The sequence below is a fragment of the Pogona vitticeps genome, chromosome 1, assembly GCF_051106095.1.
Source record: "Pogona vitticeps strain Pit_001003342236 chromosome 1, PviZW2.1, whole genome shotgun sequence".
Lineage (NCBI taxonomy): Eukaryota > Metazoa > Chordata > Lepidosauria > Squamata > Agamidae > Pogona > Pogona vitticeps.
The window spans coordinates 302,940,295-302,954,996 of record NC_135783.1 but is presented as its reverse complement, the minus strand read 5'-3'; the positions used below and the strand labels follow the sequence as shown (position 1 = coordinate 302,954,996).

General features: G+C 42.5%; 1 protein-coding gene across 4 annotated transcripts in view; it reads right to left on the bottom strand.

Moving 5' to 3' along the window:
* Positions 1-14,702, bottom strand: part of RMDN3 (regulator of microtubule dynamics 3) — a 61,107-nt gene that overhangs the window by 8,477 nt on the left and 37,928 nt on the right. For 3 of the 4 annotated variants that reach the window (XM_020795737.3, XM_020795740.3, XM_020795738.3), the window contains exons 10-12: positions 6,718-6,816; positions 5,568-5,621; positions 167-247 (exon numbers count right to left, since the gene is read on the bottom strand). In XM_020795737.3, coding sequence (XP_020651396.3) covers positions 167-247; positions 5,568-5,621; positions 6,718-6,816 — 234 coding nt within the window. The remainder of the gene's footprint in view (positions 1-166; positions 248-5,567; positions 5,622-6,717; positions 6,817-14,702) is intronic. The other variant, XM_078391530.1, reaches the window with a different exon arrangement.

The window sequence follows — 14,702 nt, the reverse complement described above, 5'->3', positions numbered from 1 at the left end:
CCTGCCCAAAGGAAAGCCTCATCCCTATACTTTCCTTTCTCCTGGTGCAAGCCAGGCAAAGCACACAAATTGATGGTTTGTCCATCACAACTTCTCCTTTTCCTGCCTCTTCTAAATGGTTCTGTAAATGAATTACTATATTCACATAGGAATGTTGAAACACTACCTCTTTGGTGATGACTGGTAGTTCTGAAGCCAAACTCAGCCAGTGAGCAGCCATAGAGTTATCCCCCAGTTCTCTGTAGCACTGTAAGACAGAGGAAGACCCAGAAAAGCAAAGCAAGACAATATTTCATAGCATCAGTAAAAAACAGTTTCTCTTAAATACTAATACTGAACAACTGAATTGCTCCCTCAGAGCCTTTCCACAGCAAGATCATGCCTTAATACAGTATACTAAATGATACAGATATACGTACCTGGGTGTAAGCCCCTGTGAATGCAGGTAGAGAACGCCACAAATAGTATACAACTGTAGAATTGCATTGCAGGTTGATTTCTAGCTTGTGGAGGTTTAAGCAACATTCCTTCATTTTAGAAGAACTTTTCTCTATACATGTACAGTTTTGCTCCAAGTATGTATATGAATTATTTTGAGCTGAACACAAGTACAAATGCTTAGAATATGTTTCAGTCTGAGATAAAAGATAGGGGGGATATGGAAGCATAGGTTTTATGCTGCCTAATGCCTCAACATTAAAATATGTGTTTAAAAAGGTAAAGGTAAAGGTTCCCCTTGACAATTTTTGTCCAGTCGTGTCCGACTCTAGGGGGCGGCGCTCATCCCGCTCTTCAAGCCATAGAGCCAGCATTTGTCCGAAGACAATCTTTCCGTGGTCACATGGCCAGTGTGATTTAAAATATGTGTTTAAAATATGGCTAAAAATTAAGGCAGAAGATATGTATAGGATAAAATACTAGAAACAACTTTTACATTTAAACATGAAGCAAATCTTATTGTTATTTTTTTATTCTAGTAGAATTATATAAGTGGATGTAAAAGTACCCTCACGCTTTATGGAATTTTATCCTTCCCTAACCCCACCCATGTCCACTCCCCCAGCCCTCCATCCCCAAATCCTATCCCTACTGAAAATGGGGAAAAAATTGTTTTTTAAAAAATGATGCAAATCAATCATTTCACTTTCAACTGTTCATATGTGGATCAGTTTTTATCGTAACTGGTCTTATGGGACAAATCTTACTTAAAAATAGACAATTATGGACAGTATACAGTATATTTTGTTAAAAGATATAAAGTACAGTGGTAACTCGACTTACAAACTTAATCCGTTTTGGAACGGCATTTGTACGTCAAAAAGTTCGTAAGTCAAAGTACCATTTTCCATTGAAATGCATGGGAATTGAATTAATCCGTTCCAGCATTTCAAAAAGGTCTCAAAGGGGTTTCCCCCCCAACATCGGAGTAAGCTGTTTGAGACCTCCGAAGGTGCCGATCGCTGGGGCGGGGACCCCCAGCCCTTTCTCCCTGCTTTTTTGCCTTCAGAGGTCTCAAATGGTTTCCTCCAATGTCGGGGGGAAAGCCCTCTGAGACCTGCGAAGCCATCGATCACTCTGTTCGCAAAAAATGGCATTGACTTGCAAATGGAGCCTTGACATCATAAATTCACAGAGACCATGAAGAAGAGAGGTTACTTACCTGTAACCATGGTTCTTCGAGTGGTACCCTATGAATCGACACGAATGGGTTAAACTGCACCTGCGCAGGACTCTTCGGAATATTCTAGAGCTTAACTAACTGACCAACAGAACATTTCCTCATGGCATGCATGCTCCGCCTGTCAGCAGTACCTCAGTTTCAAACGTCTGCCGCTGTCATGCCTCTGATAACTAAAAGCTATAGGCAAGCCGTGATGGGCAGCGGAGAGGTTGGGCGATATGTGTGGATTCACAGAGTACCACTCGAAGAACCATGGTTACAGGTAAGTAACCTCTCTTCTTGTGGTCTCTGTGAATGCACATGAATGGGTGACTAGCAAGCTCACTTACCGGAAGGAGGGCCATCATGGTAAAACTGAAGTCAGCACAGCCCTTCCAAAACTTGCTTCCTTTTTGGCTCTGACATCCAGCCTTTGTGTAGTGTGTCACAAAGGTCAATGGTGTAAGCCAAGTAGCTGATCGACAGATATCAGAGAGTTCAATGCCACGTAGCCAGGCAGTAGAGCTAGCCATGGCTCTAGTAGAATGCGCTTTCAACACATCTGGTGGGGTCTTGCCAACCAGCTCATAGGCTAAAGCAATGGCAGAAACTATCCATCTGGAAACTGAGAAGAAACCGGGTGACCTTTCCGAGGCCCATGGAAGCAAACAAACAGTCTGGGAGATTTGCGGAAATCCTTAGTCCTGGAAATATAAAAGGCCAAAGCCTGACAAACGTCAAGGGAATGGACCATGCACTCAACATCTGAAGAAGGGTTAGGAAATAACTTTGGGGGAATCGAAGGCTGATTAAAATGAAAATTCGAAATCACTTTAGGGAGGAATGAGATATCAGGATATCAGAGTGTTAGCCGCTCAGAGTGGTATAAATATACCAGATGGGCGGGATACAGATAGATAGATAGATAGATAGATAGATAGATAGATAGATAGATAGATAGATAGATAGATAGACAGACAGACAGACAGACGGACGGACGGACGGACGGACGGACGGACGGACGGACGGACGGACGGACGGACGGACAGACAGACAGACAGACAGATAGATAGATAGATAGATACGTAGACAGACAGACAGACAGACAGACAGACAGACAAATAAGACAACCTTATCAGAGTGAAAATGTATATAGGGTGCATCAGCCTTTAGTGCAGCCAACTCACTCGCCCTCTGTGCAGACATAATAGCCACCAAAAACAAAGTCTTTAGAGACAGAAGTTTTAGAGGAGTAGAAGCCACAGGCTCGAATGCTGTATGACGTGACACCAGACGTAGCCAACATTGTTGCTTACAGGTGAGCGTTGAGAGCAGCGGTCCTAGTTTCTTCAGGAGCGGCTTGAAGAACTGGCAGAATCTTACTCCATAATTGTCTCCGATAGGCACCTATAGCTGCCTAGTAGTTAGAGACCTCATTATAAATGAAGTCAGAGAGTATAGGCGACGGCCTAGCACATCTAGTTTACAGCCCTCCCTATTGGTAGGGGTGACCGTAAAACAATTTTCCGCCCTTGATTGACTGGACTGCACAATAATGGACTTCAGTGCAGGATGCTTATTGAGAAAGGCCATATTGTTGCTATGTGTCCTGTAGTGGTTTTCAATACACCTAGAAATCTGAAGAGATGCAGATGGTTGATTCCACGATTCCTTAATAAGGTTCAACATTGCTGGAATAAAAGCCAAACTCAAAGGAGGGGATTTATCTTGGTTTATATCATCAAATACAAGGTTCTGCTTGGGGTGAGGAGGTTGGTCTATGTCAAATTCCAATTACTTGGCCATGCGTAGAATCAACTGAGAATATGATGTAAAGTCTTCGGAGGGAGATGGGGATGGATATCAGTGGTGTCCGAATCAGGTGTAGGTAAGTTTGAGGGGGATTCCTTGGATGCCTCAGAACGCGGGTCCTGCTCAGATACTGATGAAATTGAGGAACATCTGGAGTCTCTATCAAGAGACAAAAACAGTGAAGGTGAGTGATGGTGTGTTCTTGATATGGAGACTGAAGCTTGGGGTATCTCTATTTCAGGTGGATAAGTGCTCTTGAAGGCGCAGCCTGCCGAGATGACTGAGCGTGAGATGATTTCGAGTGTGATACTGAGGGTGACAGTATCGATGAGGCCCAAGAATGCTTCTCGGGAGTGTTTGTTGGTCTTGTTGCACAAAATAGCACTTAGTAGCAGGCTTTGAAGTCATAGGATTGAGCTGGGAATAGGCTCGATGCCGATGTTGAGGTGGTGAGGGTGATGGAGATGATCCAGATGGGGAAGCATAAACATATCATACCCTCTTGGGCCTGACATAATCCCCGGTGTCATATAAGGGATCGAGATTGTCCCCATGGTACTGACGTCGACCACCATGCTGATCAATTTCTATGCAAAGCGGCTCCTCATACTCAGCAAAAGCATGACGCCGAGATAGACATGGGAGAACTGTAATGTCCCGATGTTGAGGGAGCTGTCAGACTCGAGAAATGTCAATGCTTTACAAGATGCTTACGCGGAGGTGATTGTTGTGGTGACATCTCCGAGTTCGACAACTGAATCACTGTTGCCCACCCGACTGATATAGGGCTCGAATGGGCTGAGGCCGGGCTGGAGATTACATCAGGCTCAGAATGACCATGACTTGGAGACAGGCTCAGAATCAACATCGAAACCTGTGGCTGTGGCTGTGTCACAAAGCCATCCCCTTCAGAAAGTGGTTTGGGATCATGCAGTTCCCTGGAAGATTCCTTGAGTATTGGGGAGGGAGGGGGACTCGAACTGGAGGAGGTTCCTTAAGTTGAACAGACTTAGAAGGACGTTTGATCTTTTTATGTTTAACTACCTCTTTATCTTGGGATCTTTAACAGATGGTGCCTTCGATGCCGACCCCAATGTCAAAGATTTCTTCGACTTGAACAATTTTGAAGAAGTTCTGGAAGAAGGGGTAGCAGGTGCCAGCGAAGCAGTGGGATCGGAATGAGGAGCAGGAGACATGGTTGGTTTCATGGCTGTCGAGCCTGACAGTGTTAACGACTTCTCCCAAAGATATGTAAGTGGAGATTCAGGGCAGGCTTGGTTAATTTTTTTACACTCTTGGCAAGAACTGGGCCTTTCTCCCAAACAGAATAAACAGCGGTTGTGGCTGTCCGTAAAAGGGATTTTGTTAGCACACTATGCACAGCATTTGAATTTGGCAGGAACAGGGAAAGATGGTGGCGAGGAAAGGGGAAAGACTCACAGGAAATGTTAACGATAGCAGTCCAGAATCAAAAACCGAGAAATCAAGCCGAGATGATTCAAATATAAGGTCCAAATCCGTAATCAAAATCACAAACGGTAACCATTCCAAAAGCCAAAACCCAGATAACAACGAGAGCTGATCCAAAATGCAATAGTCGAAAATCAGGTTAGTCCGTGTCGAAATATGCCAGATAAGATAAACACCGTAGTCAGAACCAGTCCGAGATCAAAACCAGAAATTTTAAAGAATAAGCTCTATGTGAAGCAAAGGAATCCGGTTGCAGCAGTGGCCAAAAGGAATTGAGGTACCGTGGGCGGCACACCACAGGGAAACGTTCTATTGGTCAGTTAGTTAAGCTCTAGAATATTCCGAAGAGTCCTGCGCAGGCACAGTTTAACCCATTTGTGTGCATTCACAGATACCACAAAGAAGAAACCAACTATTGTGTGGATAGGGAAAGCTACATGGTTGCAGAACATCACCAGAAGAAGGGAATAGTAAACCAAGTAAGTTTTGTAAATGAATAATAATCTGATTTGGTATTAGGCAGTTTCATATGTTCATAATACTAAGCAACTCAAGCACACAAACTTGACATACATACAGTGAGCAAGCACATTCTGTTAGAAAGTCAGTGGCAAGCATTACTTACTTTGGCAATGTATACTCTTCCCATTTTTGAAAATCCAGGGCTCAGTTTTTCAGCCTATAAACCATATAAACAGAATACAGCAATTATAACAGGGCCAGGCTGTTTAGTTTAGTTCAGCCTGTGCAACACATATTACATAGAAGCAGCCTATATTTCAACTATTAACTAAAATACTCCTTCCATTAATCTGTTTCTGCTATACTCAAACCATTCTAAGAAGCAGAGCTTTCAGCTATTTCTACATGCCTCTCACATGATTCAGTTGCCCTTGCCATCAGTCCATCTGCCTAGTAAGAAAAAATATTTGGAGGGCTAACCATATTAGTCTGTTACAGTCCTAGAGTGTCTATTAAGTATTTAAGGTATCACTATATGCTGTTTTAAAAAAACAGACCAAATGTATTAAAATAGACAGCAAAAGCAATGTATTAGTACGTATGCAAGAAAAAAGTTTAGCACTGCTTACTCGCCATCTGCTTGCAAAGAAAATAAAGTATATTCGTGCCATTAATGTGCTGTGCAATCACTGATATGCTGAGCTACAATATCAAGGATCCAGGTTCAAACGCTTGACCAGATAGGCGGGATATAAATAAATAAATAAATAAATAAATAAATAAATAAATAAATAAATAAATAAATAAATAAACAAACAAACAAACAAACAAACAAACAAACAAACAAACAAACAAACAAACTCCTGCTCAGCTATGAAGCTGGCTTTAGGATCATGGTCTTATCTCTTTCTCTCTCTCCCCTTCCATAACTAAAATTAGGGAGTTATGATTCAAGGCTAAAATGTCACTTGTACTATGGAACATAACTACCGCATAATAATAAAACCATTAAGCAGTTATTTAACTGACGTGACTGCTACAGTTAGAGCCCTATATAAAAGCAAACAAAGTAACTAATCTCGGCTGAATTTTTGGTGTTCTTCAAGATTTGTTGACTGCTACTGAAGTTTCACTGGGTCGTTCAACCATAAGCACAATACAGCAGATTTTACTATGCTTCACAGATGCTTTACAGTGTCACAAATCAATAAATGAGATTGCTGGAAATGTTTCAGTTGAAGTTCTGTTTCTGTTCATGGTTTGTACAAAACTTCTGTACCAGTCAATTCACTGTTTAGCTCAATTATTCAAACCTGTAAGAAATTCTGTAGAGCATCCTGAACACTGGCAGTAGGAGGTTCTTCATACAAAGCAGAAGCAGTTTTCCTCTCCAACCACCCCAGATGAGACACCTGTGTCGGAACAATTAGATGCTTATTTTATCATTCAATATTATATGTTATCAAAACTGCAGCCCAGTTTGCCTCATCTAGAACTTGAGAACAGAGAATTAAAGGGAGAGAGTAGAGCAGACCTGGGCAAAGTGCGGCCCACGGGCCACATACGGCCCGCGAGTCGCTCCTGTCTGTCTGGCCCGTCGTCGTTGAGTGAGTCGGAGCTCCAGCTCTGGTCACCCAGCACGGTAGTAAGCAAAACTCGCGAGATCCAACGCTGGGATCGTGCGAGTTTTGACTGGTACTCTTGAGCCGCAGGCTGCAGAGCCTGTGGCTCAAGAGGCCAGAAGCGATCCTTGCGCAGGCGATGTGATGACACATCATGTTGGCTGCATGGGATAGAAGACAGTTGGAGAGAAAGGCCACGATGGAACGGAGGACAGGTGAGTTAGCTCAGTGTTGTTTTTTTTCCCCCTTTTCCTCCCTGCGGTGAACGAATTACAATGCTCACATAGTTAACTCCCTAAAAAATTTAGGGAGTTAACTATGTCGGTCTTGTAGTTCGTTCACCGCAGCGCCTCACCCAATGGGGGCCTATTACAATCATAACATCACTGTTTCATTTTATTTTTAAGTAAATTTGGTTCGGCCCCCGAACACAGTTCAGATTTTTCATTTGGCCCCCTATAGAAATTAATTGTCCACCCCTGGAGTAGAGGAAGGGCCATAGCTCACATACTTTGCATACACAAAATCTCAGGCTCAGCTCCCAATATCTCCAGGAAAGACAAGCAATAAGATTTAGGCTAGTGTGGACAATATGGAACCAGACCAATGATCTGAAGGAACATAAGGCAACTTCTTATATTCAGAAATCCTATTGCCCAGACATGCGACTGATTTAGTTTTAGTAGTAGTTGCTACTACTAAAAACCTAATTTACGTCAATAATTTTCTTGGTAAGTAAAATACATTGCCTTCAAATTTTCAACATCATCATAGCCTACTTCTGGTAATTATGTCAGCTGTTGTTGCTGTGTCATGTTTCCTGCTTTCTGGCTAACTATCTTACATGAGTATACTTATACTTTTTGAATGTTTGGTTTCCTTTTGGTAAACATTGTAGATAACCACACAATCAGATGACAGCAACTGTCACAGCTAAAATGGAAATTCCAATGGAACTGGCCTGTACTACAGAAAATGTTGATAAGGTTATTTTCTAAACAAGAAGGCTAGTCTTAACATTAGCACAGAAAACAGTATATTATCTATGGGGATCTGCCCTGGTAGAAAATCATACTTTTTCTATGGGTTCTGCCAGGGTTACAAATCCTATTAAATTACTATATATTTTGCTTAACTGGTGAAACTGGCTGCTTGCCCTGAAGTAACCTCTAACTGCAACATATTGTGGTTCAAATCTCAACTGAGCACAACCCCGTTTTCAGGGTAACAATTCATATCCCCTCCCCCCCGGTGAGGCTGCCAGTGAGAGCAAGTCCCCTCTCATGGGAGTGCCGTCCCTCCACTTTGCCGACAAGGAGGTGCAAACACCCCCATTCCCTCTCCCAGGAAGATTAGATCACCTGAGCAAAGCCCAGGAAGCGTGGAGGAGGAATGTCCGTTGGAGAAGGCAGGAATATTTTGGCGGGAAAAGAACGACAACCCCGGGTAGAAGTAGAGGTAGGGCTGGGGGATATAAAGAGGGGAAAGGACAGCTTGCCTCATGGTTGGGAGTGGATATGGTTAGAGGACCTGTGGACTGGGAAGGTGGAGAAGCTGAGGGTCCCAAGAGAAGAGGCAGATGCCAGGAGAAGAAGTGAGCTTACATCTAAGCCCTCTTATTGGGGGGAGCATGAGACGAAGGAGTGGAGGAAGAAGTTGAGGGAAGAAAAAAAGAAGGTTGAGACGGAAAGGAGAGAGAGATTGGAAAAGCTGATGATGCAGCAGCAGCAGCAGCAGAGAGGTCCTTCAGGAGACTTTGGCTAGACTGAGAATGCCTCCTCCCAGGACCCGATCTGGACAGATGACCGGGATGAAGACACAATACCCCTATTGGAGGGGGAGAATGGACAATTATTAAATGCAGACTGTACCCTGGAATGGCTGGGTCCCTGGAATACTCAGGAGACTAATCCGTTCAAAGTTGAAGACTGGAAGCCCCCTCCTAACCCGTTGTTAGAGGGAGACAAATGGTTGGAATACGTTTGTAGAGATAGGCTGTTGGTTTAATAATCCAATAAATGTGACTCTTATTTTCAGACCAAGGAAGTCTGTCAATTTATTCAAAGAAAAAGTGGAGACAAGCCTCAAACCCTCATACCCCCTTGACCATTTTAACACTTTATTCATACAAAATTACAAATTTTGACACCTATTGTTGATTACTGAAAGAATTGTGTGGTCTTTCTTTCCTAAGTATCAACCACTCAAAAACTAAGTTTTTGTTCAAGAGTTGTCAGTTTTAGAAACCAGTATTCTATACCAAATATATGAAAACTGATTGATTGTACCTAATGCTTTTGTTAGGCTACTGGCATTGGATGAAAAAAAGCAGAAGACTGAGAATGGGCAGCCCAAGTTGCAAAACAGGACTAGCTTGTTATAGTAAGAGTGAGAGCTATTTGCTTTATGCATTATTTATTGAATTATTCCAATCCACCTATATAAAGAAATGTCAGAATGTGATATATTTAATAAGACAAAAAATAGTAATGATAAAAACAAGAAACCACAAAGAAATTGAACTTAAATCATCCACTTTGAGACACAAAACCTATCTATAGAGATTAAGGCCTAAAAGTTGTGGTAAAAAGGTAAGTCTCAAATTTGTTGCTGAAATAAACCCCAGCTGCCTTCAGGGCAGCAGGGGGGCATTTCCTGACTGGGACACCACAGCTGAGAAAGCTTTCGTTCATGTCTTCATGTAATAGATCACTCTTCTCTGGGATACAGCAAAGAAATCTTTTGGCAGATCATGATCTTAATCTTATACAGGGAGGCGCATTCCTTCAAGTACTGACATCCCAAGGCACCACACTTAGGGCTTGAGGAATCAACATCACTAATACTTTGAAAAACGTCCCAAAGGAAGCATACTACTGGCAGCCATGCAGTTCCTTTAATGATTTTTGTGAGATGTTTCTGATATCTAGTTGCTGCATTTTACTTTTAAAGCTAGGTCATTGGATTTTTAACACTGATATTTGTCTGTTTTCACATAAACAGTGATCTCTGATGCAACCCAATCCTCCTGCTTATTAGTCCCTCCATTTTAATTAAAACATTTCTTCTCCATTAAAGTTAAAATCACTCCAACATGTTTGATTCTTATCGACACACAAAACAGAGATTGATACCACTGGCTTCTATTATCCACCCCACTGAAAAACAGAAAGCAGATGGCACAGTTTGTGATAAAGAAGCAAAAGAAAAACACATGCAAAGGATTATACAGATACACTGCACGCAGGAGGCCTGGCGCATGCCACAATATCCATAATCACATCCATGTGTGTTTGAAAGATTAGAGAAAGGCTGTTTTTACTAGAAGAAAAAATGTGGTGAAAGTGAAAGCACAAGTTAGCTTGCAATTTGGGCTTTGCTTTTATGACCCCTCTATGTCCATGTCCTTTGCCCCCTACCATAGCACTAAATCAGAAGCTTAACAGTACCTAGAATTTTGAGTTGTTCACTACTTGGAAGACCTGCTTTCAGCATTTTTAGAAGAAAGGGCAGAAATAAAAAAAGCTTCAAAGAAAAAGGCCTTGAAAATGTTGAAACTCATCATAGGCATCCTTCAGTCTTGAGAGACTATGGTAACGTGCTCTGTATGGAGGACATTGATGCTGTATGTGAAGCTGGAGTGTCCTCTCCAGAGCACGAAGCCTGAGTAAAATACAGTGGTGCCCCGCTTGATGATGATAATCCATTCCAGGAAAATCACTTAAGCGATATTGTTGTCAAGCGAAAAAAAACCCATTGGAATGCACTGAAAACCGGTCAATGCGGGGAAATACCTCATCGTCCAGCGAAGATTGCCCATAGAGAACTGCCGATCAGCTGTTCAAAATCGCTGCAATGCGAAGCTTCCCTCTGGAAAGCAGCCATTTTGAGAAGAGAGGGAAGCCATTTTGTGGAACCAGAAAAATCATCGTATAGCAAACAAATGGTTCACGAAGCAGGCTCCTAATCAACGTAATAGGGATTTCCCCCATAGGAACCATTGGTTTGCAATCACAATAGCGATCGCAAAAATGTCATCGTTAAGCGATTTTGACATCATGCAGCGTAAACGTATAGCGGGGCACCACTGTAATATGGAGGATAGGCTGTTACCCAAGCAGCATATCGCCCCTCTCCACATCGCTGAAATAGTTCAATGGAAAGGCAAGAGCCAATACAACTGGTTCCAGCGATGTCGCAGGAGTTGCCAGAACGACAGGAACTGCCTCTGGGACTCCAGCTCTGGATTTTGCACGAGGTTTACTCCTGAAGCCTTTTCTATCAGTGGATATAGCCACAAGGCAGGGGAGGCTTGAAACTGGAGTTTTCCTTCTCCTAGATGGGCTGCCTTCCCAGGCTGACGAGCCCCACCTACCTGGGCTGCACCCTCGCCGCATGGGTGGAGGCGGCGCCTCTTCTTTCTCCTCACAGCATGGGGGTTTGGGACCAGAGTTTTCCTTCTCCTAGATGGGCTGCCTCAGTTTTACAAAACTGTTCTTAATTCTTAGTACAGTTCTGTCTATTACAGTGGTGCCTTGACTTACGAACTTAATTGGTTCTGTAATGATGGTCGTAACTCAAAATGTAATATGTAGTCAAAGCACCATTTCCCATAGGAATGCACTGAAATGCAATTAATCCGTTCTGGACAAAAAAAATCACCCAAAAAGAGAGAAAAACACTGCAAGACCCATCAGAAATGCAATTAATCCGTTCCGGCCGAATTAAAAAAACAAACAGAAAAGCAAACAAACTCTGCAAGACCCACCAAAAATGCGACTGATCCGTTCCAGCCGAAGCCCCCCCCCCAAAAGCAAACAAACCTTGCAAGACCAATCGGAAATGAAAAGAAAAACGCAAAAAGCAGAGACTGCAAGACCCATTGGAAATGCAAAAAAAATCACCAAAAAGCAAACAGAGACTGCAAGACCCATCGGAAAAGCAAAAAGAAAAACCCAAAAAGCAGAGACCCATCAGAAATGCACAAATTTTTTAAAAATCACCAAAAAGCAAACAGACTGCAAGACCCATCGGAAATGCAAAAGAAAAACCCAAAAAGCAAACAGAGACTGCAAACCCATAAGACATGCAAAAAGAAAAACCTAAAAAGCAAACAGAAACTGCAAGACCCATTGGAGATGCAAACAAAACAAAACAAAACACTAAAAAGCAAAGAACCCCTGCAAGACCCATCGGAAATGGGGGGGGCGGGGGAACACCAAAAAACAAACCCTGCAAGACCCATCACAGCATGCATAGAAACACAACCCCACCACCCAGCCCAAACCCACACTGCAAACCCCACCCATAACAGCCAGTTTTTAAAAAGTAGAAAGCAGCACCTTACCAGGCAGGCAGAAGCTTCCTCCGAACACACACACTCTAACTGCTGGGGTGAAAGAGCTACAAAGAAGCAGCCTCTTCGCCACCAACGATTAGCAACCTGAACTTCCTGCCTTTTTTCTGGTTGTAATTCGAAGCTCCAGTCATAAGTCAAAGCAAAATTTTGCAGCCAGAGCTGGGTTGTAACTCAAAATGGTCATAAGTCAGGACGGTCATAAGTCGAGGCACCACTGTATTTACTTCTGATGTAACTTAGTACATTGTTCACCCTTGCTCAAATATATCCAAAGAACACTATGAAAAAGGTCAGGCAAAGAAGTAATGACTGGACAAAGATCAAACCATGAATTTCATGGCTGAGAGCACACCTGAACTGGGTGCTAGTTTAATATACTAACCACTACATCAAACTACCCCCAGATTATTAAAGAAGTATTTCTTAAATCTAGCAAATTCCAACTTAACATACTACATAAAACAAAACATGTACACATTTGGGATATTTTCCAAAAATGTTTGGATCCATTTCTACATTGAGCCACAACACAAATACCTTACAACAGCACACACACACAGACTACATAGTAAATGTATTTTTTTTTACTTATTTGTTCTATTTAGCTGCATCCTGCCATTCTCTCAAAATGGACTCAAGGTAGCTCATAATAATATTTAAGGAAAAGTACATTTAAAATGCAAGACAAAATCAATGATTAAAACAGAATTAAAAACACAATTTAAAGCAGTTTAAAATATATCATTAAAGAAAATAATGATAACAAGTCCATTTCTTTAGCAATTGGTCAGCTGATAAAAGATTGTCTGAATTTTAAAAAACCATTATTTTTTTGCTAGTGCAAGAACAGGAAAGGGACCAAACTTATTCCCCCTGACAGGGAGCTCCAGGGCCTGGGAGTCTAAAGCTAATAGATTCAAGACAGCAGTTAGGAAAAGAAGCAGCAGTAGGTGATCACATGATAAATCCCTGCAGTTCGTTAATCACATATGACTATCATGTTCAGCTATCTGCCACACAACAAAATCAGTGTTAGATTTGGATTATCTAACACAAAATGACCTTTTGATCCTTACGACTGACTATCTATCTATCTATCTATCTATCTATCTATCTATCTATCTATCTATCTATCTATCTATCTATCTATCTATCTATCTATCTATCTATCTATCTATCTATCTATCTATCTATCTATCTATCTATTTATTTATATGCCGCCCATCTAGACATAGTCTACTCTGGGCGGCTCACAACATATACAATAAAAACAATTTAAAATATTCACAGTTTTACATAGTTAAAAACAAGGCAATATAAGATATAACAATTAATTTAAAGTAAACAGTTCCAAGATGTCATAGATCAAAAGGGGGGGGGGGGAAAGAGTCACGTAGTTGTCTGAAGGGAAGGCCTGCTTGAATAGCCAAGTTTTCAACTGGCTTTTGAAAATGCCCAGCGAGGGTGCCAGCCGAATTTCGGTAGGGAGAGTGTTCCACAGCCAAGGGGCCACCGCCGAGAAGGCCCGGTTTCTTTTTTTTTTCCTTCTGGGCCTCCCTCGGCGTCAGACCCCTCAGCCCTCCCTGCTGGGTATGTCGGGTGATTCAGGTAGATCTGGGTGGGAGAAGACGATCTGCCAGATATTGAGGTCCCAAACCGTTTAGGGCTTTATATGTAATCATTAACACTTTGAAGTCAACACGGAAATGGATGGGCAACCAGTGCAAAGCAGCCAGTGTGGGGGAGATATGTTGGTGTTTTCTCACCCCACTAAGAAGCCTGGCTGCCGCATTCTGGACCATCTGAAGTTTCCGCGTCAGCCTCAAAGGTAGCCCCATGTAGAGTGCATTACAATGATCTAATCTCGAGATTACGAGCGCGTGGACTTAGAGTAGTGAAGGCACCCCCATCAAGATAGGGTCACAGCTGGTCAATCCGCCATAGATGAAAATAGGCGGAGTGGACCACGGACACCACCTGGGTTTCCATGGTAAGTGCTGGGTCCAGATGTAACCCCAAGCTGCGGACCTCACTCTTTGCAGCAAGGGTCATCCCCCCAAAAGAAAGGGAGTTACCTATACCGCTGATGAAAGGACCGCCCACCCTCAAGACCTCCGTCTTGTCCGGGTTCAGCCTTAACCCATTCAACTGCATCCATTCCAAAACAGTTTCCAGGCAGCACTGAAGGGACAGGATGGCATCCATTGAGGTAGATGAAAAGGAGATGTAGAGCTGTGTGTCATCAGCATACTGGTGACACGATGCTCCACACCCCTGATGATCCCACCTAGCGGCCTCATATAGATGTTAAACAGCA